This window comes from Vicugna pacos, chromosome 20 (genome assembly GCF_048564905.1).
Source record: "Vicugna pacos chromosome 20, VicPac4, whole genome shotgun sequence".
Taxonomy (NCBI): domain Eukaryota; kingdom Metazoa; phylum Chordata; class Mammalia; order Artiodactyla; family Camelidae; genus Vicugna; species Vicugna pacos.
Window position 1 is genome coordinate 21738960 of NC_133006.1, and position 22993 is coordinate 21761952.

Below are 22993 nucleotides of genomic sequence, written 5' to 3' on the forward strand. Positions count from 1 at the left end.
TCTGGAGGATACCACCTCCCTCAGATTCTGCGTGCGTGTGTGTGTGTGTGTGTGTGTAGAACCACTTGTGAAAGGGGGAGGCTGAGTTTTTTACATGGTAGTTAGCATGGGCTCTGGAGCTGGTCCCTCTAGGTTCAAATTATAGCTCAGCCACTAGCTGTGTCACCTTGGGCAAGTAACTTAACCTCTCTGCACCTCAGTTTCTGGAAAATGGGGAGAATAAGACAGCCTACTTTGCATGGTTATTGTAAGGTTCAAGATGCTAGTCATATAAAACCATTTTGGACAGTTCTTGGCACATAGTAAGCACTGAATAAATGCTAGTTCTCATGATGATGATGATGATGATTATGTGTGAGTGAGTGAATTTAATTCAATTCAGTCCACGCCCAGACTGTGATGGGTGTGAACTTGACACATCTAGACTCTTGAGGTGGAGATAAACAAGACTCATTGCTGGCTGTCCTGCAGCTAGAGGCTGTGCCACCTGTACTTGTCAGCATTGATGAGGAGACGCTGCAAGAACAAATAGCCCCTGCATCTCTGTGGCTTAAAATACATAAACTGAATACTTGCTCTGTTATGTGTCCACATATGTTGGCCTAGTGCTTTGCTCCACCTCCTCAGGGACCGAGGCAGGCCTGGAACATTGCTGGTCATGGTAGCAGAGGGAATGTGTACCCTGTAGGGTCTCACAACCACAATGAAATACTCTGGCCCTGAAATGGCAGCATTTTCTGCTCCCAGCTCATTGGCCAGAACATGTCACGTGGCCCCAGCTGAGCTTGAGGGGCAAGTTGTTGAATTTTGCCAGGTGCCAGGAAGACAGAGATGGAAATGTCTCTAAGGTCCAGCAACCCATGTTAATCATGTGGGGGTTCATTTATCAATTGTCCCTCCCACTGGAATGTCAGTCAAGGAGAGGAAACACTGCTGGCATGAGGGGCCTGTGTGACTGGGCAGAAGAAGGCCAGGGTGGCCAGTCTCCTGGCCTGGGGATGGAGCAGAGCTGGGAGGTTGAGTGCCCCAGGCGGCAAGTGCGGGAGAAGGCAGAGTCAGGGCTCACCCAGTGTGGGCCGAGCAGACTGATCGATTGCACTGGGCACAGGTTGGTTGGCCAAGAGCCAGGCAGGGGCGCATGGCCAGGCCCCAGAGTGACCGGATGCTTGGGGTCCAGGGTTGGCAGCTGGTCTGCGTCTGCAGGGTAGTGGGATCTGATTAATGAGGGCATCTTGAAGTGAGCTGCCCAGGCCATCCTGGCCTGAATTCCCGCAGGGTCTGTGGGGAAATGGCCGGGGGGCCCCCAGATGGCCCAGCAGGTGTGAGGGAAGGCGGCTGTTGAGGGGGAAGGCCCCAGCGTGTGGCCTGGGATGAGGCCCAGGGAAGGTGGCAGGTTGTACTCCAATCTGGAGCCTATCCCCGTTCTCCCAAAGACCATCCAGATGCCAGCCCAGCACCCTCCCAGGGCATCCGTCCGTTTCCAGGCTTTGGAAGTCTGCTTCTCTGCTCTTGAGCCCTGGAAGCTGTCTCTGAGGCGGGCCTGTCAGGGCTGAGGGCAGAAAGCCATCAGTGCTGGGCCCCACTTGCCGCACCCCCTCTGCTGTACCCCAGTATCTCATGTGACTGTCCTTCCCAGCCACCTTGAACTCCCCCTGACTCCCCTCTTTGCACCACCCCATTTCTCGTCTTCAATTTGTCTACCCCTTTGACCCCCCCGCCTGTCGCCAGCCTCTACTCTCCTCAGGGCCCATAGTCAGACCCCCAGCAGCTCCCCTGCGAGGCCCCCAGTGAATCCCTGTTGCCCCAAACCCGGCACTTCAGCCTGGAGGCATTTCCCTGTGAGGACCTCCTTTGTGGCACCTCCCCCCTCACCAGGCTGGTTCTCTGAAGGTGGGTTATTTAAATCTGTGGCCTCAGTGCCTGACTGAGAGGAGGTGGTCGGTGCTCCATGAAGGTGTGTGCCTGGCTCTCAGTGAGGCACTGTCCTGCCCACCTCTCTGAGGCTGCGGGGAGGAGACCCCCCTGGTAGCACCTCTGCCCCTTCTGCAGCAAAGGCCTTGGGAGAGGTGCATGTGGCTCAGGCCGTGAGCGGTGTGGGGTCAGGGACGGTGCCTCTGAGCCTGTGGAGGCTGGCCTTCTCTCCTCTCTGAACCGCATATTTCTGCCTAAGTAGCTTTCATGTACCTGAAAGCCAGACTGCCTTTTATCTGTGAAGAAAACAGCTGATTCCAAGAGCCAGGCAGTCAAGGCTTCATGCAGCCAAGATCAGAGGGGCAGGGAAGCAGGCAGCCAACCCCGGGGTCTGACTGGCCGCATACAGGATCCCCTGCTCCCCAAGTGAGAGGGGCTGCAGCCAAGAGGGTGGGGGTCCTGAGATCGGGCTGGGCCCTGGCCTAGGCTGGGCTGCTGGCCAGAGGGGGCTATAGGATCCCAGCCTCATTCTGTAGCTGCCTGGCCTGGCTTGTGGATTGAACAGAAAATGCAGAGTCAGCTGGGAGGGTGGGCAGGGCCCGAGGCCAGGACTAGGGGATGGGAGCAGGGAGGCAGAGCAGCTGGGTCTACGCCGTATTTCTGCTATCTTCTGGCTCTGATGCTCAGAGGGCACTTTCAACTCTCTGAGTCTCAGTTTCCTCATCTGAACAATGGGCACAATGGTCCCAGTCTTGCCTCCCTATCTAATAATAATATCTAGCATTTGCTGCAGGCCCCCATGTGCCAGACACTGTTTTAAGCACTTTGGCAGTCCTGTGTTGTTACTGTGACTGCTTTATAGGGCTGGAAACTGAGGCCCAGAGAGGCTGCTTGCTTGCCTAAGGTCACACAGCTGGATGGCAAAGCTGGGTTGTAAAGCCCTGGGCAGATTGGCTCCAGAGAGTGCCTGGCCAAGCATTAAGAAAGAGGAGTGAGGGAGAGGTGCCTTAAACACTAATGCTGACAGGAAGAGGGTTGGGGCTTCTGTCAGGTGGCCCCAGGTGTCCGTGGTGATGGCCCTGGGCATCCAGCTGCTTGAGTCGGGTAACCCGGCCTTGTGGAGGGCAGGTGGAGGTTTTACCTCTGACAGCTTTGAACAAAGCCTGAGCCTTCAGAGGCGCTGGGACTGTGCCCTTGGTGGGCCCTGAGATGCCAGGCAGGTTGCTCACCCTACAACCCTCCTCTGGATGGTATGGAACAGGGACTGGCCACTCTCAGGGGCATCCTCAGATTCTGCTGGTTTGGGAGCCAGTGTCCCAGAGCCTGAGCTGTTGGCATCCTGGGGCACCACCTGCACCCCAGCCAGGCCTGGGTGGGTGTGTGGGGCAGCTGGCCAGGCTTGAGACAGCTCCAGGACAGATGTAGGTTCTAACACATGTGTGTGCATGCACACACATGCACACACAGGCTTACACACATGCACACGTGTACATATGTGTGCAGGCCTTGGCACGGGCTGTTTTATCTGCCTGAAAAGATCTCCTTCAAATACCTACATGGCTCCCTCCTTCACCTCCTTGGGATCTTGACTCAAATGTCATCCTGTCAGAGGGTTACCCCTGGCCCCTCTCCCCAGTAGTCCCCTAAACCTCCCTTTCTTTTTCCTCCTAGTCCTCTGTCCCCATCTGTCAGCTCTGCATCGCCTATCCCTGGCTAGATTGGGAGCCCCCTGGGGCAGTGTCCCTGCTCTCAGAACTGTGCCTGGCAGGCTGTTGGCGCTCAGTGACTGTTGGTAAGAGGAAGAAATCAATGGGTGTGCTGTGCACTCTTGGGCTCAGGGCGTATGTTCCGGAACGTGCTCACAGACGCGCACGTCACACATCCGCACATGTGCATCACACACTTGACATTTATCTTCATTGTTGCTCAAGCCTGGAAGCAGCTTTTGTCTTTCCCACGTGTCATGGACCTCCTTGTGACTCCAGAAGCCAGCGAGAGGGAGAGAGAGAGTTTATTCATGAACTCCCTCCCCCTTCAGTCACTCACCCCTTTTGTACTTTGGAACGTGTGAGGCTCTACTGGGTGCCAGCTGCAGACATACTGTGTGCCACTCATGGGCGTCTCACCTGCCTCCTCCCCAGGGCATCCCCGAGGATGCAGTGAGTGTTGACTTGGGTTTGGGGGTGAGATGAGTCCAGCTCCTCTTGGTGTCTTTCCAGTGACCTTGCCCAGCATAATGGAGTGCCTCAGATGCGTTTTGAATTGATAAGTAGACCAAGTGTCCAAACATCCAGGAGGACATGCCTAGTACTGGAGCAGACTGACTTGGTGCTGTGGGAGGTCTGAGCATGCTCTCTGGAAAATGAGGGCTCCTGGGGGTCTACCTGGAGGAGGTGACTTTTGAGCTGGGCCTTGATGCACGAGGAAGATTTGGATGTGGGGAGATGAGGTCGTGGGCTTTGTGGGCAGAGGAAGGCAGGCAGAGAGGAAAGAGAAGCCCGCGGACAGATGGACCTAGACTAGGACAGCTGTGGTTGGTCAGGTGCTGCTGGAATCTGGCTTCTTGCTGACTCCTGCCCCATGAAGCAGGCGACAGGAAGATATGGCATCCCCAGCACCTAGAACAGTGCCTGGCACACAGTAGGTTCTCAAAGATTTAGGTGGCGGTAGGAGGGAGGCAGGCAGGGAGATGGAGGAGCTGGCAGCAGGGTGGCACGGCGGCCTCCCGCTCTCGTGCTGATGTGAAAGGAGAGGTATGTTCTCTAAGGAGAATGTTAATCCAGCGCCTCTCCTCCTGCTCAGCTGGGCTGCGGAGACCATGAAAGCTACAGGGACAGCCCTGCTTGGGCCAGGCTGTCACAGTCCCCCTTGCCTGTGAGGTCCCCAGGGCGGTCCCCACCTCTGCCCCTTCCACTCCAGCCTGGGGTGGGGACAGGAGGGATTAGAGCTTGGAGGGCCTGCCAGCACCAAGAGGTGTCCCCACTAAGCACAGCAGAAACTGTGTGACTACAGAGAAGTGAGGGTGGGAGGGGACAGTCTTAGGAGGTAAACAAAGTCAGATGGCCAAGAGGAGGGAGCTGCCAGGAGGAAGTGCAGAGGGAGGGGTAATAACTCACATCGGAGCTGACCGGTGAGGGTTTACTGCCTGCCAGGCACTGCCCTCAACATTTCTCGTGAATTCCCACATGTGACTCTCACAACCCTATGAGAAAGGGATTGTAATTATTCCCATTTTGCAGCTAAGGAAACTGAGGCCCAGAGAGGTGAAGTAACCTGCCCCAGGTTTCCCAGCTGATGGGTGGCAGACCTGGGATTTGAACCTGAGCAGTTTAGTTCCCAAATCTCTGCTAGAACTCATCTTCCTAGGAACCTTGGGAGGGCCTGGAGCTGAGGAGGGAGACTGCAGGGGGCGAGGTGGGAGGAGTTGGCAGAGGGGACATATAAGAGGATGCTGGCTTAGCCCCTGGACTCTATCACTCCTCCACCCCATCATTTCAGGACAGAGTCCCTGTTCCAGGGTCTTAGGAATTGTTGGGGGCAGAACAAGGGCTCATCTTGGGCTCCTGAAATCAGGGCCCAGGGTACTCCTGCAGCCTGACACACACCCTGCAGGAACCCCATGCTTGGCTCTCCTACCCTTTACAGAAATGGGGGTCTTCAGGGGGCAGGGGCGGGGCCTGGGTCTGAAGACTGCTGACAGGGGCTGGGCTCACTGGGGGAGGCTCTGAGTCCTGGCATCTGGACATCCACCTGTCCGCCTGCTGTCCCTGCCCAGGCCGAGTGCCTGAACGGGAGGAGATGGGGGAGGTGGCTTGGGAGGAGGACTGAGGGGTGAGAAGTCGCCTTGTGTGAATGGTTCTGGCCCTTTCTGCTGCCCGCCCTGAACCTGTCTGGACTTCCCACCTCTCCTCTGAGCTGACACATTTGACTCTGGGCCCTTGGGCCTGTGCTGGGAGAAAACGTCAGAAGTGGGAGACGAACTGCTTCTAATTAGGAGGAGAGTAGGTTTCCGGGTGTGTGATTACTACCAGCAGAGGTGAGCTAGCAAACAAACACGCTGGCTTCTCCTGGGGACCTGCTGTGAAGGAAGGTTGAGTTGGGTATGTCCTGGTCCCGCAGTCTCCACCGCCTGCTCCAGCTCCAGATTCAGGGTGCTTCTGTTCAGAGGGATGACCCAGGGGCGCTGTTTATTTTGTTCTGTTTTATCATCAAAATTTAAAAACTGTGGCCATTTCAGACATGTACAAAAGTACACCGAATAGGGCAGTGAGCCCTCACGGCCACACCACTCAACAGGTGTCAGCTCTTGGCCAGTGTGTTATTACTTCTACACGTTCCCAGGAAATCCCAGGCCTCATTGTATCACTTTGTCCCTAAGTAGTTCAGTACGTAGCTTTGCCCCCCGAGGGACACTTGGCAATGTCTAGAGACATTTTTGATTGTTATAACGGGGAGGGGTGCGCTACTGGCATCTCGTAGGTGTGGGGCAGGGATGCTGCTAGAGGCCTTACAGCGCACAGAGCAGCACCCCGACAAAGAATCACACCTCACTCCCACGCCACGTGCTCATAGTGCCGAGCCTGGGAAGCCCTGCTCTGAGACTGGGACTCGTAAAAACCAACCAGCCAACCAACTGCAACTGTAATACCATCATCAGACCTTAAAAATAACAATACTTTTAAAAGTGCTCATCAAATATCCAACCAGAGTCCACATTTTAAGGGTTGCTGCTTTCATGCTAAGTGCTCTCCAGGGAGAGAGGGCTGGGCTGGTGTTCAGACACTGCTGACTCGGGCAGACAAAGGGACGTGAACGTTACAGTGGGGTTTGCTTCCTAAACAGGTGCTGTATTTGCGTGGTTCTACATGGAAAACATACAAAGGGTATAAGGTGAAAGGTCCCGCTCAACCCTGCCTCCTGCCACCTGGTTCGCTCCCCGGAGGGACTTTGCCCCTGATTTGTTTCAGAGCCAGCCGCCCCTCGTACAGTAAGCCGGGCGCTGTTGGCACAGGGAGCTGCTCCTTGCTTCTTTGTTGATGCTGTTTGTACCCTTCAACTTCGTTCTTTGTTGCTGTTATTTTTACCCTGTATTCAGAGAGCCATCCAGAGCAGGGCGTGGAAAGCTGCCTTGTGCTTTTTTGCAGCTGCCTGGTATTCCTCGTGTGGCTGTAGCTTCTTTCTCCAGTCCCCTTCTGACGGACACGTAGCTTGTTTCCTAATAGTGACATAGTGAATAGCATAGTATGTACCGTTTTATAAAGACCACAAGAATGACAATGAGAGGGCTCGGGAGTTAACCCTTAGTCAGAAAATCTAGGAAGCCAGTCACCTGTTTCCCCCATTCGCATCCTCATTTCTGTGGGTACCAGGGACTTGGGCCTTGAGGGCCCACGTTGGGGGGAATCATGGGGCTAAGCTGGACCAGGCCCTTTTCCTAATGGGTGTCCCCTCTGGAAGGTAGGCCCCCAATGTCCCTGGGGATAGGCATACCCTAGGCATAGGCCAGGTGGGCAAACACACATACAGGAGCTCCCCCAATCCGCTTGCTCCTGGAATATTTTCCCACCCTCAGTTGCCATGGGGACTAAAGTTCTGGCAGGGGGTGGATCCGATAAGCCCTCATCACTGGGCCAACCATCTCACTCACCTGGGGATTTTCCCCCGGCTAGGGTCTTGCAGCTCTTTATATATATTGAGGCATCCAGAGGCTCCCGGGGTGTGTGTATATATGTGTGTGCAGGAGTGTGTTATCCCTTATGATTCTGTGGTGTATATGTGTGTGTTATTGAGGGACCACCAGCCACAAAACCCAGGTGAGGCAGCCTGGGAGACTTTCTGGAGGAGGAAGACTTGATGCCTACGTGCCACTCACTTCTCACCCTGATTCCAGCCGCATTCCTGTTGGAAGTGAGGAGAGGCGTGGGAAGGGTCACGATCAGCAGACAGCTGAGTGGTGGGTGTTGGGACCCTGGGCTGAATCCAGGGTCAGGGCTAACTACCATTTGCCCACTCTCTCTGGGCCTCAGTTTCCTTCTCTGTCAAGTGGGGCTGGGACCTATTCAGCCCAGGTCAAGTAGTCTCCCCCAGGATGGGAGGAGGTGGTGCTTGTGGGAAGGGCTGGGATGGTCCCCAGGTTCTGGGACAGGAGGAAGGTTGGTGTGTAGGGGCTGGTGCTGGTTGGGCAGGGTGGGGTGCCAGCTGCCCCCATCAGCGGCCCCTCTCGCCCCCAGATCCCCCAGATCAGCTACGCCTCCACAGCCCCCGACCTGAGTGACAACAGCCGGTACGACTTCTTCTCCCGCGTGGTGCCCTCGGACACGTACCAGGCCCAGGCCATGGTGGACATCGTCCGTGCCCTCAAGTGGAACTACGTGTCCACGCTGGCCTCGGAGGGCAGCTACGGTGAGAGCGGCGTGGAAGCCTTCATCCAGAAGTCCCGAGAGGACGGTGAGTCAGGCGCCCGCCTACAGGGTCATGCTCTCGGGGATGGGGGATGTCATGGCACAGTGTCTGAGCACTGCCCGAGAGCCACTCTCCGGGTCCTTCTGTGGGCTGTCCTGCCTGGGCCATCCCCTCATAGGCCTTAGTCTCTCCTCTGAGCCTGTGGCCTCCGGGCGGCTGGGTGACTCCTGGGGGTGGGGGTGGATGTGAATGACTTTTGCAGATGTGGCCAGGCAGATGGAGGGACTGTCAGTATTCCTGTCATGGGAGCTGGTGGAACAGCCGCTGTTCCCAGGCAGAGAGGAGGGGAAGGAGATGGGGATGGAAGTGGCTTTGTTCAAGGGGGTCTCAGGGACCCAGGAGCCAGGGGGCCAACCAGCAGATTCTTGGAGCCAGGATTTGTCTGAGGGACTGGGAATTCAGAGTCTTTAAAATTGAGCAGTCTGGCGGGGGTGAGGGGCAGGCGGTGGGTGGGGCTGTGCTGGCTTCAGTGGAGTGGGTGCTCCATGGGTGGGGTTTGGGGAAGTGGGGGAAGATGACTTGCTCTCCTCGGGTCTGCCACACTTAGCGCATGCCACCTTTCCCCTCCGAAGCTCCCTGCATTCCTCCACCATCCTTAGGCGCTCTAGTGATAAATCTTTTAAGTATCTTTTAAGTAGTAAGAAGCTAACACAACGGTTAACACCATTGCAGGCCAAACCTGGGCCTCTGAGTGGGACAGTTCAGATGGCCGTGCCGAGAGAGGACAGGCCACGTGGGACCATTGTGGTGGACGTCGAGGGCTGCAGACAGGCCTGGGATGGGGGCTCCACCTGGGTTGGGTGAGCCCAGCCAGGAGGAATGGCCGATTCAGAGCTGCGGGGCAGAGGGATGGCTCCTGTCGTGTGTGGGGTGTGGAGAGAAGCAGGAAGGCCCTTCCCTTTTCTGGCAGACCTACCTCCCTGCAGAGAGGGCCCCTCTGCCTCCCCTCCTGGCCTCTCCCAAGGCCCAGTCTTTAAATAGCTCACTGTGATACCCTTGACCTTGGGGGATGGCATCTGTATATTTATACCCGTATAACCCTGGGACTCTAATTGCTTTTCCTAAGGACCACAGAGTGTCCAGAGGCCGGCGTTGGTAACACCCTGCAGGCATAATCCTGCTATAAATCTCAGATAAGCCCCTTTAATTGTACAGCCGAAGCAGCCCTGGTGCTTGTAAACTGGTGGAGAGGGCAGCAGGGTGGTGGAAGTGGGGCAGCGCTGACTGATGGCTGTGACTCCAGGCCATTCCCCACTCCAGCAGCTGAGCCCCTGAAGAAGGAAGCAGGGGATGGACAGACAGCAGGGTAGTGTCAGACCCCTGGTACCCCAACCCCTCCCTCTGGCTTCTAGCATGTCCTTTCTTCCTTTGCTTGGACTTGGGCACCTCTTTGGGCTCCACCCATCCTGCTTTGCAGTTTCCTCTCCTCCTTGATGGCTTGGATCCTTCTGCAAGCAAGCCCACTGCCTTTCTGTTTCAGGTGCAACCTCTGTAGGATTTGGGAACAAAGGTGCTACAGGGGCAGAGACAGTGGTCCAGAATCTTAGTGTTCAGTCCCTCTGTAGGGACTTGAGAAGCACTCCCAGTACTCACATAGCCTCCCTACGTGCCCAGCACATGCTGATCCCCTGTTTACACCTGTAGTCTGGGGTAATCTACCCTATGCTAGGAAGTAGGTGCCCCTGTTTTACAGGGAAGGAAGCGAGATACTGAGAGACCACATAATAACTGGCACCAGGTCACACAGAAAGTTAGAGGTGGAGAAGGGACTTGAGCCCAGGCAGTCTGGCTCCAGGACTAGAGGTCTTAACTGCTTTGTATTTTGTTACTCTGTCTTCTGCCCATTTCCCACTGCATTAACTGAGACACACAGGGACCAGCCCTGTGCAAGGGATGGGGTTACGACAGCCACACACACACGCACGCACGCACGCACGCACACACACACACAGCCTGGAAGGACTGTGAGAGAGGCATGGAATTGGGGTGAGGTCTGGGCATTGCATTTCAGCTGAAGCTAAGCTATTGTTTAAATTTTGTGCAAGCATCTAATTGGGCATTGAGTAGTCGGAAAATATAAAGTCCACTCAAGCTTTTTAAAAGGACTACTAGAAAAATAAGAGAACTAGCTTTTCTTCCTGGGCCTCCAGCTCAGGGCATACCTGCCCTGGCACAGGTATGCCCTCCGCCTCATGGTGCCCCTGCCCCCTGTGCTCCATCCCATTGCTGAGGGCCTGGCCTCCCACCCGGCCGGACCTCCCACATCCATAGACCCCCTCACAGGGTGTGCAGCCCCAGGGCCCTGACTGGGCAGCTGGGTCTCCCCACCTTGCCCGCTGAATGAAATTTGATTTGGAGAACCATCTTTAGGGGAGTGAAAAGAAAAGGAGAAAGCCGCGCTCTAGCTGCCCAAATTGAAATCAGAATTGAGCGGCCAGTAGAAAGGGGCCGCTGTACCTTGTAGCCTAATCCCTGCGAAAGATTAAAGATGTCTTTGGCTGTATATTGTATTGATTTGTCCTCTGAAGTATAAATCATCTGTGAGTTTCTCAGAGGAGTGCCAGGGAGCAGGGTGGAGGGGAGGGCACACTCACCAGGCTAAGAATGCGTGTCAGAGCCCTGGTGAGAGCTTGGCCAGCAAAGCCTGGGCGCCTCTTGTGTGCTGGACTCTGGGTCCTGCAGGGAGCATAATTATGCCCATTTTTCTAGATGAGGAAACCGAGGCCAGAGAGGATAGGTCACTTCCCCAAGGCCACACAGCCAGAACATGGAGGAGCTGGGATTGGAACCCAGCTCTATCCTCTGGGTGGGGAGCTTAAGGAAAGTCCTGGCGTCACATTTCCCGGTCCCCATCAGCACCATGCCCTCCCACCCTGGTCACTCAGTCATGTGGATTATGTCTTGAGCCATCCTGTGAACTCTGCCCCATGCCAAGACCCTCACTGCATATCATGAATCCTGGTGACAACCTTGTGGCCTGGTGTTTTGTCCGCCTTTTATAGATGGGGAAACTGAGGCTCAGAGGGGTAAAGTGGCTTGCTCAGGCTCACACAGCAAGGTGTGAGAGCAGGACTTGGAGCGAGGCAGTCAGACCCAGACTCTTCTACCCCACACTCTCTGTCTCCCCCAGCTCACATCACCGGGAGAGCAGCGCAAAGATAAGGGACAGGCCTGGCAGACAGACCTGGGCTCCACCTCAGCCGCTTATTGGCTGCATGATCCTGGGAAAGTCACTCAGCCTCTCTTGGTTTTGGTTTTGTCATCTGTGAAATGGGGATAAAACTGGTTGTTATCAGAACAAAACGTGCTCCTGGCCCACGGAGGTGGGTTCTTGGGATACACGTGGGAGGGTTATTATTAGGGGTCTGGCTGCCTGGACTGGCTGGTGTCAGCCACTCCTGGGGACGCTTGGAGAGTGCTGGAAGGCCTGAGGGGAACACATCCAGGGGCAGGACTAGGAACAAAACCACAGGAGCCCCGGCCAGCCTGGTTCTTACAGGACAGCTGATCTGATGGTGAGAGAGCAGTGAGGTGAGCCCCAGAGGCAGCCAGGACAGGACGTATGTGTGTGTGTGTGGTGGGGAGGGGGGCACTATGTAATTTTCCAGACGTGTGCCTGGTGGGCCTGCCCCAGTAGGAGTGTCTGTGGCAGGTCGTGTGCATGTGTGTGCTTGTGTGAGGTATCGGGTGCATCTCCCAATCTATAGGGTATGCACGGCCTTCTGGCTGCAAGACTCCCTCCTCCCTGCTAGGTATAGGCTGCTGGAGGGAAAGGCGAGGGGCCACCAGGGCTGGGATTAGGTATGCGGAGCAGGCCCCGCCTGGGCTCCAGAGATGATGTGAGTGAGTCACCCTGGAGGGAGAGACAGGCTAGAGGGGGTGGCACAGGTGGGGCCCTGCCTTCAGTGCCTCCCGCCACCGTCCTGGGTGCTCTCAGGGGTTGGGGTCTGGAGTGTAAACTTTTATACCCTCACAGTCTTTCCATATCCATGGGACCCTGTGTGAGCCTCAGTTTACTTGTACTCGTCCTCCATTTCACAGATGAGGACAACCAAGGCTCAGGGAAGTCAAGGGGCCTGCCTAAGGTCACAGGGAAGTGTCAGGTGTCAGAGCCCAGGGCTCCTATGTGGGTGATGGGAGAATGGATGATATTGGTAGGTACCATTTATGGAGCCTTCCTGTAGATCAGACCCAGTTTTATGTGCTTCATATATGTTAATTTACTTATCGTTCAAGATAGCCCCGTTATACTAATGGCAATACTGAGACTCAGAGAGGTTAAGTAACTCCCTTGAGGCCACACAGCTGGAAAGTAGCAGTAGTGGAATTTGAATCCAGCACAGCTTCCCCATCTCTGGCACATGTGGCAGGAAGGACACAGGTCAGCTCTTGGCAGGGGCCTCTCCATGGGGTCACCTTGGGGGTCTGGTTATGGTCCCCTCCAGTGAGTGATTCCAGCACCTCAGTCACATCCAGGCCTGTGCTTCTAGGGTGGGAATAAGATGGCCTCTCTGGGTGTGGCAGGAAGGGGTGTAGGGGGCTCAGGCCTGCTCCTTGGAGGACATCCTGTCCCTCGCACAATGGAAAGTTCTAAAGCCTCATCTCCCTGCTGTGTCCCTGTGTCCCCCATTGATATTCCAGAGACGCTGATGAGTCAGGCTGTTGCTGGTCTGACCTCCAGCTCCAGCTCCCAGGGCTGAGCGTCAGACTTGCATTTAGATGGCCCCCGTCCATGCAGCAGACTGGCAGAGCTGGCAGCTGGAGGCCGGAGGTTGGGGCACCTTATCCCTCTGGCTGTGCGACATTTCTTGACTCAGCTTCTCTGGCTATAACCAGAGGCTCTGAGGGGAGGGAGAAGAGCTGGGCCAGTTGGAAAGAGCTGTGCCACCTGGAGGGGCTGGCACTGCTCATCTTTTGGGGAGACTAGAGAGGAGAGGTTTTCCCCAGGCCAGGATCCAGAAACCCCTAAGGGGGGACACAGAGTGCCCACTCCCTTGTCTGCTGCTTCCCTTCACCTCCACGACCTCATTTCCTTCTATTCCCCTCAGTCTCTCTGCTGTAGTCATGTCAGCTTCCTCACTTTACTAACACTCCAGGCACAAGCCCACCTCAGGGCATTTGCACTGGCCTTGCCTGCTTCCTAGAAAGCTCTGTCCCTGGATATCCATGCAGCTATATCCTCAGGGCGTTCAGGTGCCTTCCCAGGTGCCCCTCTTCAGAGGGGCCTCTCTGACCACCGTGTCTATAACAACCCCTTCCCCAGCTCACTACTCTGCATTCCCTCTTCCCTGCTGTGTTTTTCTTAGTCGCACTTGACAAGCACATTTTTGTTTATGGCCCACGAGGACAGAGATTTTTTGCCCATTTTCTCCTTTGGTGCCTCTCCAGCCTGCAGCTCAGTCCTTGGCACATAGTAGTTGCTCCGTAAATGTTTGTGGAATGGGTGGTTGATCATGAAATCCAGCCAACTACTCACTTCTTTAGCCCTTCTTCCCTCATGGGCATGAGGGGTTGCACTCCCAGTCTACAGAAGGGCAAGCTGAGGCTGACAGAGCACAGGCATCAGGTTGCCCTGGGATGCTGCCCACCCCTCCTGAGCTCCTGGCTGTCCCCAGCTCTCTCTTGACTCACTGAGGACAGAAATCCTTTCTCACCACAGCACTGGGTTTGGGATCTGAGGTGCTGCCTGCTCCAGAGGGTAGGAACGGGAGGAGGCTTAGCCTTCCGGACCCCGCTCGAGTCTCCCAGCTGGCCTGGGCTTCACGGATTTGTTTCACATCCACTGGGTACCCAGCCGCCGAGTGAGGAGAGGAGACAGGCCGTGGGCCCTGCCAGTTCCCAGCGGGCGTGGGAAGAGCAGTGCACCGCCAGACCTAGCACCCTGCCCTTGTGCCGGAGGTGCTCAGAGTTTGCCTGAATTAGTGAAGGAAGGCTTGTGATGACACATCCGTTGAAGTGAAGAGATACAGTCCAGGCTGCAGGGGGCCCCATCCCAGCAAGGCGGGCAGTCCAGCAGGGCTTGGAGGAGGAGTACTTGGATAAGTGAAGAGGTAGGAAAGGGCCTGCCAGGTGGGGAACAGCATGAGCAGGAGCCTGGAGGAAGGAGCAAGCAGGCAGATGGGACCCCAGTGAGGGGCCTGGCCTGGTCCTAGCGGCCATGGAGTGGGGACCAATGTGAGATGGAGCTGAGCAGTTTCTTTCAGTCCAGTCCTGCATTAAAACATCTTTTGGCACTTAGGATCTTGCCCAATTGCCATGCCCAAGTTACTTAGGGTCCTGCCAGATCTTCTCTGCCTCTTATGGTTCAGGGCCAAAAGCCCTCCTCTCTGCAGTGTTGCTTACCAGGGGGGCACGTGATCTTCCCCAGGGCTGGCCTCCTGGGAAGCCCCGATCATACCCGCCCTGGTGCCCATTAAACTTTCTCTCTTCCTCTTCCCTCCTTGTCTCTGTGCCCCCCAACCCTCCCTTGCACACAGTGGGGCCTCAATAGATGCCCATAGAATGAACACATGACCAGCCCTGCACCCTTGGGCACATCACTGTCCTTCTGGGGCCTCCATCTTCCACCTGTGGCTGGTATGGGTGTGTCAGCTCATCTCTAAGATCCAGCTCTGACATCCGGCAGGCTGTGTCCTCCCAGTCTGAGGCCTCTGACTCTGGGCATCCTTCTTGTAAGCAAAGACTAATCATGGTTTATTCACCATAGCTCTGGCCCATTCTGAAAACACCCTCAGACATTCACTGACAACTTATTTAGGATGCTTCTCAGAGGAGTGCTGGAGAACAACACATTCCTCAAGGCCTAAAGATGTGGGCATCTGATAGGGGCATTTCAGGCTGGGTCTTTTGGTTCAGGGATGATTGGGGCCAACTGCATGAGGACAGAGCCTGAAGCATGCGACCTTCTCACCCCCGGCAGATGAAAGGTGGTTGAGAGTAGCTGTTGGGTGGGCAGCATGCAGAAGCAGGGAAGGGTCCTGCCACTGGCTTTGCTTGGTGTATGTGAGAGTGGGATGGCTTGTAGCATCTTCTCAGGGAGGGGGGATCTCTGGACCTCACAGTCCAGGAACCTGCAGCCAGGTCCCAGCATGCCCTGCCCACTGACCATACATTTTCCAAGGATGCGGGAGGGAAGTGGGCCCTGCCCTGAATCCAGTCCCCACCATTCTAGCTTATTAACCAGGCTGTCCTGAACTTGAGACCACTTGCATCTTCTGCTCCCCTGGTCTGCTGCTTGCCCCTGTACTGTGGGTGGAAATTAAGTAGATCTGGCATAGATGTCCCCTGCTGAGCCACGAGGCCCACCACATGCCAGCTAGGCCTCCTGGATGGACGGCGCTTGGAGATTGGCAAGGTGCTGGCGTCAGTGTGACTGCTTGATGATTGCCAGGTCAGTCTCTGTCCTGCTGTGAAGATGAGCCCTGAGCTGCCTGGCCCACCTCAGGGACTTCGCCTGTTCACTCTGATTTCTCTGCCCCTCTGCTCTTTGCTGTGGTGCTGGCACCTTGTGATTTTGTGAGTCCTGTGGGTTGGGTGTCATTGGGCCACTGTTCTCTCTCTCTGACTCATCTCTGAGGTGTTCACCCCAACCTATCACGTTCCTCTCCGCATTTGCCTCTAAGCTTGATGGGGCTGACAGGAGGAAGACAATGTTAGATGCTGAGCTTTTTTTGCTCTGAGTTTGCATCCTTTCCCTTTTGGACAGGAAGCAACATTTTCTTTCACCGGCCTCCTTTGTGGAACATGTTTGTAGATTTCTTCAGAGTTTAGAAAAGTTTCCTTTTGCTGATTGCAGCCCCTTTGTGGCTTTGGCCTCCTGAATCCTGTGCTCCCCTGGGTGATGGAGTAGAGTGGAGGGTTAAAAGCCCAGATACTGGCTCGGCCACCATGAGCTGTGCTACCTTGAGCAGTCACTTAGGGTCTCTGTGGCTCAGTTTCTACCTCATGAAATGGGAATATTAATAACACTTCTCTTTTAGGTTCCCATGAGCATTAAATGAGTTAATATACGTAAAGCACTAGCACAGTCTGGGCCCTGCATCTGCTGTGTGCCAGACATCGAACCAGAGCTGTGGACTAAACAGATGAAGATCCCTGGCCTTGTGGACTCATCTTTGGGGAGAGGGATAGAGGCAGCTTATAGTAAGCAAGTAAATACATTATCATATAATATAATTTCAGGTAGGAGCTGATAGGTATTGCTATGAAGAATAAAGCAGCATAAATGGGCAGAGAGGGGCAGAGAGTGGAGACTACTTCATACATGTGGTCAAGGAAGGCTTTTCTGTAGAGGTGGCATTCAGGCAGAGGGAGTGAGCCATGTAGAGATCTGTGGGAAGAGTGCCCCAGGCAGAAGAATGGCAGGTGCAAGGGCCCTGAGGTGGGAGCCTGTCTGGTATTTGGGGAATAGCCAAGAGGCAGGAGCAGAGTGAGTGAGGGGGAGAGAAGTAGAAGAGGAGGGGCAGATCCCAGGAAGCCTTCTGGGCCACTGTGAAGATTTTGGCTTTTGCTTTGAAAGAGATGGGAGCCATGGGAGGGTTGTGAACAGAGGAGGGGCATGAATGGACTCGGATTTACAAGGATCTCTCTGGCTGTTGTGTGGGGAAGGGACTGTGGGCCTAAGGCAGAAAGGCCAGTGAGGAGGCTATTGCTGTCATTTAGGCAAGAAGGGATGATGACTGGGACCAGGGAGTGGGGGTGATGAGAAGGGACAGATTTGGGATGTATTTTGAAGCCCACAGGACTTGCTCCCAAGTTGTGTTTTGGCAGAGGGCAGGGGCATTGCCTAGGCACTCCTGGCTTCAGCACCATGGATAGCGGTGCCCACCACAGGGCCAGACTCGGGAAGCTCTGGTTGGTGTAGGTCCCCAACAAACAAATGGCCAGTTCTTGGGTAGTCCCTGTATGCCTGTATGCTGATCAGAGTCTTATCTGTAAAGTGCTGGTCCCGTCCCCTCAGTTTTGTTATCATTTTCTCCTTTAGTCAAATGTATTTATTTCTGGGCACTGCCGTGAATCCTTTCTGGGATGAGGAAGGTCTGAATGCAATTATATAGCTGAGATGAGAGGTTTGGAAGCGTTGTCTCCAAATTCTCTGCATCTGGCTAAATTGTTGTTGTATGGAAGGATAGGCCAGGGCAGGAATTGAGGGACGGGGAGCTTCCTTGAGGAGGGGGTGATGAGAGGAGAGCCTTGAAGAATGGGTGGGGCTGTCCCAGAGATGCTGAACAGTGCTCTGGGTAGGGGAGTGAGTGACTGAATTTGGTTCTTGATGATGCTTTCCTTCCGAGAGTGAGAAGGGGGCGGCATTCCTGAGAGCAGCAGGCTGACGTGGCGGGGGGTCGGGGGCAGGCGGCCCCTGGCAGACAGAGCTGACCCTCAGGCCTGCCTTGGACTTGCTGTGTGTCTTTGGAGAAGCCACTTTTCTTTGGCTCTCAGTTTCTCCATCTGTAAAATGGGAATAACTGTAGTTGCTACTGTGCTGGTTATTGTAAGAATGACAAAAATTGATGAATTAGCCACCTGAAAGGCCAGGAAAGGGCTGGAGCAGGTGAGGGGCTGCCTCTGAGACCTCAGGCCCCAAGGATAAGCACTTGGCCTCTTCCTGGTCGGGGATCTCCCCCCTCCCTTTGTGACTGTCCTCCTTGTTCTCCCTGACTTGTGTGGTACATTATATCCATGCCCCATTTTGCTGTAGACAGAATGATCATATGGATATTCTATGCAAATTCTCATTTTTAATGAGCCAGAAGGAAAGCTAATGACCATTTTGCAGACGTTTTGGGGCCCGAGGGAGGCCTTGGGATGGGAGGAGGAAGCAGGGCAAAGTGACAAGCTGGAGGAGAGAGGAGGGAGGGAGGAGAAAGGGAATGGAGGGGCGGATGCAGTAGGGGCTGCAGAGGGGTGCAGGGGAGGGGGAAGCACAGGCCCACTTTACCATCTCCCAGAACCTGCCTGCCCCATTTAAGACAGGGAAACCAGCTCAGACAGAGGCGGCAACTTACCAGTCACCCCAGAGGCTGGGAGAGAGAGATGGAAAGGCAGAGGAGAAGATGGGCTGGAGAAAGAGAAGGTGGAGGCAGCCCAGACTAGGCTCTGTCCTGTGGGGCTGGGTTTCCTTTTCTGTGTAATGGTCATAGCATCTAAGATCTGGGCTGGTTTAATGTGTGTGTGAGGGAGAGAGGGAGACAGAGAGGAAGAGGATGGGGCAGGGGAGTGAGGGGGCAGACAGGAAGAGGAGGGTGGAGGGACAGGAGCTGAAGGTGAGGCCAAGAAGCCTTCTGGACAATAGGCCAGCCCTTAATTAGCTAGTTTGTTCATTGATTCATTCTTTCATTTCTCAGCATCTGTAGTCTACTTCATAGATGGATGTCAGCTTCATGAGGGTAGGATTCTTGTCTGTCTTATTCATGGTTGTCCCCCGATGCATCTAGGACAACATCTGGCACTGAGGGGAGCTTAGTAAATCATTGCTGAATCAGTGAATGCTCTGTGCCCAGCGGTGGGCCTGGCGGTGGCCATCTCCCTGGAGCTCAGAAGCATCTAGTCCAATAATTTCCCTTCCCTGTGCTAAGTGCAGTGATGAGACATAGGGATCATTGTGGGCACCCAGAGGAGAAGGAGCCTGGGGATACCTCTGAAGGCTTCCTGGAGGAGGAGGCCCCAGCTGAATCCTCAAGAACTGATGGGAGCTGACTTGAAGAAGGAGTCTGCAAAGGGGAATTGGGCATAAAGGCAGAGGGGACAGTCTGGTGTGTTGGGAACTGCAGTGCTGTTGGAGGTGGTGTACAATGAGGGATGAGGCTGCAGGGCCTGAGGACTGGGCTGAGGAATTTGGACTTTGCCTTGAGGGAGGTGAGAGCCAGTGAAGGTACGATGGAGGCGGGTGCTGGGGTGGGATCAGTCTTGGTGGAAAGGTGGGGCAGCCAGGCTAGGCAAGCAGAGGTTTACAGGCAGGCCTGGGGCTCTGGTCTGGTCAGATGGTGTTGATGGGAGTGGGGCTGCACAAGGGGTTAGGGCCTGAGGGATCAGATGGCACAGACCCAGCCTGGAGAGGGGCCAGGTGGCATTTGTGGAAGTGGCACATGCATACTGCCTTGGGCAGATCACGAATGTCTCTGGGCTCTGGTTTAACTTAGAAAGGATCTCTCAACTCTGGGCATTCCCACCCAGGCCAGACTGCCTGAGGTACATTTAAATGTCAGTATCAATATCACAATGACTCAGGTCCCTACTGATATTTAGTGCCCATCCCAGGTTGTTCCTTGTATTGCAACTTGGAACAGTCCATCACTATGAAAAATGTCTGACCCCAAACACCTAATAAGAGAATAACTATCTAATGGTAGCATCCCCTGCCCAGCCCTGGCATGCAGGGAGGGCAAGGTCAGCTGAACACCCCTCCACCCCCTCCCCTCTCCTGGATGCCCTTCTGAGGCCCACTCAAATCTGCTCCCAGGATCCAGACCTGGAGTCCCCTTTCCATCCCTCCGTGGTGCCTGTCTCCCCACTCCTAGATCTGGCCAAGCAGGCCCTCAGGTTGTGGGGCCTCAAGCTTTTCCCCAACAGCATCAGGAGAGCCTAGGACAGATTTTTTGGGGGGTAGGGTGAACACTTCTCTTCAGGGCCACTTCTGGGCTTCAGTCCCTGACCTTTCTCCATCAGCTCTTACTAACCTGAATCCCAGGCAGCCCGGTGATCAAGAAAGCCTCCGATGTTCTGCAGGGTCAGGCTGGTATCTGCGCTGTCCTTGTTGCAAGAGGCTGCTGCCGCCACCACCGTCCTCCACCACGGCAGAGCAGGCTCACATCCACCACCTTGGTCCTGCTTCTCAGGCAGGGTCAGCAGCCCTGTTTTTTAGCTGAGGAAGCTGAGGCCTCACCCCAGGTATACCTGGTGCCAGGGCTTGGCCCAGGCCCCCTATTTCCTGCACATCCTGTTGTCCTGCCATCAAAAGGATTGGCTTGGAGGAACCAGAACCAAGCCCCTTGCTACCCCTGCCCTGGCCTGGCCTGAAGAGGAGGGGGGTGAGGGTCGGCACAGGAGAGTGTGCAGGAGGACTTCATTACCCAGGGCCTGCTTGTGGCATGTTGTGGGGGTCTGAGCCCGCCGCTGTTGGTGGAGAGACATGCTTGGCCTGCCTGGGTAATTACATCTCAACATTTCATTTTGCTTGTCGGTTTCCACTTCCTGGGGATGTGGGCTCCTAAATATTTTATCCCAACCTGCAGCCGCCTATTCCTCTCTGGCCAAATCTCAGGCCTGGCTGCTGGTCCCTAACCATGGCCCCTCCCTGCCCAATTGAGCCTCAGTTACTGCTGTGGGGTGGAGCAGACCAGAGGTCATCATCTCTGCACCCCTACTCCGCACAGCGGTCTCCGCCACCTGCCTGCATTGGCTTTTCTTCCCAAGGGATCGGGGGTGAAGAGACTGGCAGATGACATTACTGGAAATTAGGCTCACGTCAAGCAACACTGACTGAGCGCTTACTGTGTGCCTGGTACTCTTCTGGAAACAAGGAAGTTAGAAAAGAGAAAGATGCAGTCTCCCTTTGAAGGGGCTTATGGGCTGATGGAGGAAACTGACATTATTATAATGCAACAAACACTTACTGAATATTTATGTAGCATGTACTAACTCACTTATTTTTCATGCTTTATTATGAGAAGACGAGGCCCAGAGAGGTGAGTAACTTGTTCAAAGTCACGCAACTAAGAAGTGACAGAGCTGGGATCTGAACCCAGGCGACCTGGCTCCAGCCCTCATGCTTTGAAGCACGAGAGTTATAAAACCAGCCATAGCAGAGACAGAGGGTAGTGGTACCAGCAGAGAGCAGTGTGATGAGAGCCTGGGTGAGCAGTGATGAGTTCCCAGTGGGGAAGGATCTGGGGTGTTTCGTCGGGGAAGAGGTGGGGAAATCAAGGTTGGGGTTAGGCAGGTGGAGAAGCAGGAGGGATATTTCTGGCACAGCGACCAGCAAAGCCTCCAGGGTGGGAAAGTTTGGGTTGTGTTAGAGAAAGTGGTCTTGTGATAGGGCAAGGAATGATGAGGCTGAGGAGGGGGCTGAAAATCTGCTGTGTGACCTTGCCCCCAAGGCGTGTCACTGGAGCTAGGGTCTTGTTTTGAAAGGGGCTTTTCAGCAGAGAACTCTGAACACTTAGCAGTCCAGGGTCTGGCTGCCAGCTGGCTTGACTTGCTGTGTGAGCCTTGGGCAGACTCCCTTCCCTCTCTGAACCAAATCTGTGTGGCATTCCCTTAGTTGAGGCATGTCCAGCATGGCCACTGAGAGTAGGGTGAGGGGACCTGGGGGGGCTGGACTGGGCGAGGGGACTCGGGGGTGCTGGGGTGGGGGCTGGCCAGGAACCACCAGTCTCCTTGTGCCCTCCCCGCCACTTGCCTCTAAACACCTTCGCTTCCTTCTCTCTCTCTCTTTTTTTTTCCGCCTTTCTCGCTTCAAAGGTGTTTTGCCTAAATGGGTTTGTGTTAAGATATTAGGTCAATCACTCAGCAAATTTCCCTCTGCTCAGAGCTGAGCGCCATGAATAATGCAGCTCAGAACATCCTGCGCTGCCCAGCAGCCTCCCGGGAAGGGGACAGCAGCGCTCAGCTCAGGTGCTCTGAGCCCCACGGCTGCCCTGGCGGGTCCCCCACAACCTGCCGCCTCTCCCTCCCCAAAATATCCCCGCTGGGGCCGGGCCTGTCCATAGGTGACCGCTTTCCTCCTCATGACACCCCGGCCCTGTCTGGGAAGGGGGGGCAATGCTGTCTCACTTTACAGATGTGAGATGGGGGTTCAGAGAGGTTGGGTGACTTGGCTTTTATCATGTAGGTGATTAGATGGGATGTGGGCCCCATCTGTGCCCAGACTCAGCCTCCTGTGTCACAGCAGGCCAGCCTCTGATGCCTGTGTCCCTAGTACCTGCAGGTCCAGTCTGGTTCTCCACAGGTGCAGGGTGGGTGAGTGGATGGCCTGTTTTCTGAGGGAAGATGAGGGCTTTGCCCAGTGGGACCACTGAGGCGGCTTGCTAAATAGTTGTTGGATGACAGAGGTGTGGTCCCCCTCCATCCAATCACTACCCCACCCCTGTTAGCACTCCCTAGCCAGCCCCCCAACCCCGCACCTGTAGCAAAGGCCAAAGGCGAGGTGTTGATGATGCTAAGGTGTGGCCTGGGCTGGCTGGCGGCTCTAAGAAGGTAGGGACACCTAACTTGGGTGCCTGGCTCTGTGGCTGTGTGTAGGGTGACTGTGGGAGGTGGTATGTGGTGAGTGAGACTGTGTGAAGCTGTGTTGTTACTGCATGAGCTTGTGTGGCTGTGGGATTGTGGGAGGTGTGACTGTGTGGCCATGTGCACGTCCTTGTGGCTGTGAGTCTGAGTATGAGGTTGTCGCCAGATTCCATCCCCACGATGGGGTAGGGCTGTGTGTCTCTGAGGGCTTGGGACTATGAGATTATGTGAGGTTGTAGTGATGTGTGGTATGTGATTTTGTGAGGGTGTGTTTGTTGGGGGCACTGGGAGTGATGCTAGGGTGGGGTGTGCTGAGAATGTTCAGGAAAGAAAGTATGTGTGTCCTGCCTTGGACAGTCCCTGGGCCTCTAGGCTAAGGCCCCAGGTTCTGCCC

The 22993-nt window shown here is 55.1% G+C and overlaps 1 protein-coding gene across 9 annotated transcripts in view; it reads left to right on the top strand.

The window, feature by feature from the left end:
- Positions 1-22993, top strand: part of GRM4 (glutamate metabotropic receptor 4) — a 141408-nt gene that overhangs the window by 79400 nt on the left and 39015 nt on the right. For 8 of the 9 annotated variants that reach the window (XR_012062208.1, XR_012062209.1, XM_072945225.1 and 5 more), the window contains one exon: positions 8142-8358. Coding sequence is in view for 7 of the 9 variants with exons in the window: in XM_072945225.1 (XP_072801326.1) it covers positions 8142-8358 (217 nt within the window). In the remaining 2 variants the exon portion in view is untranslated. Of the gene's footprint in view, positions 1-8141; positions 8359-9131; positions 9174-22993 lie in introns of those variants that run through there. The other variant, XM_072945227.1, reaches the window with a different exon arrangement.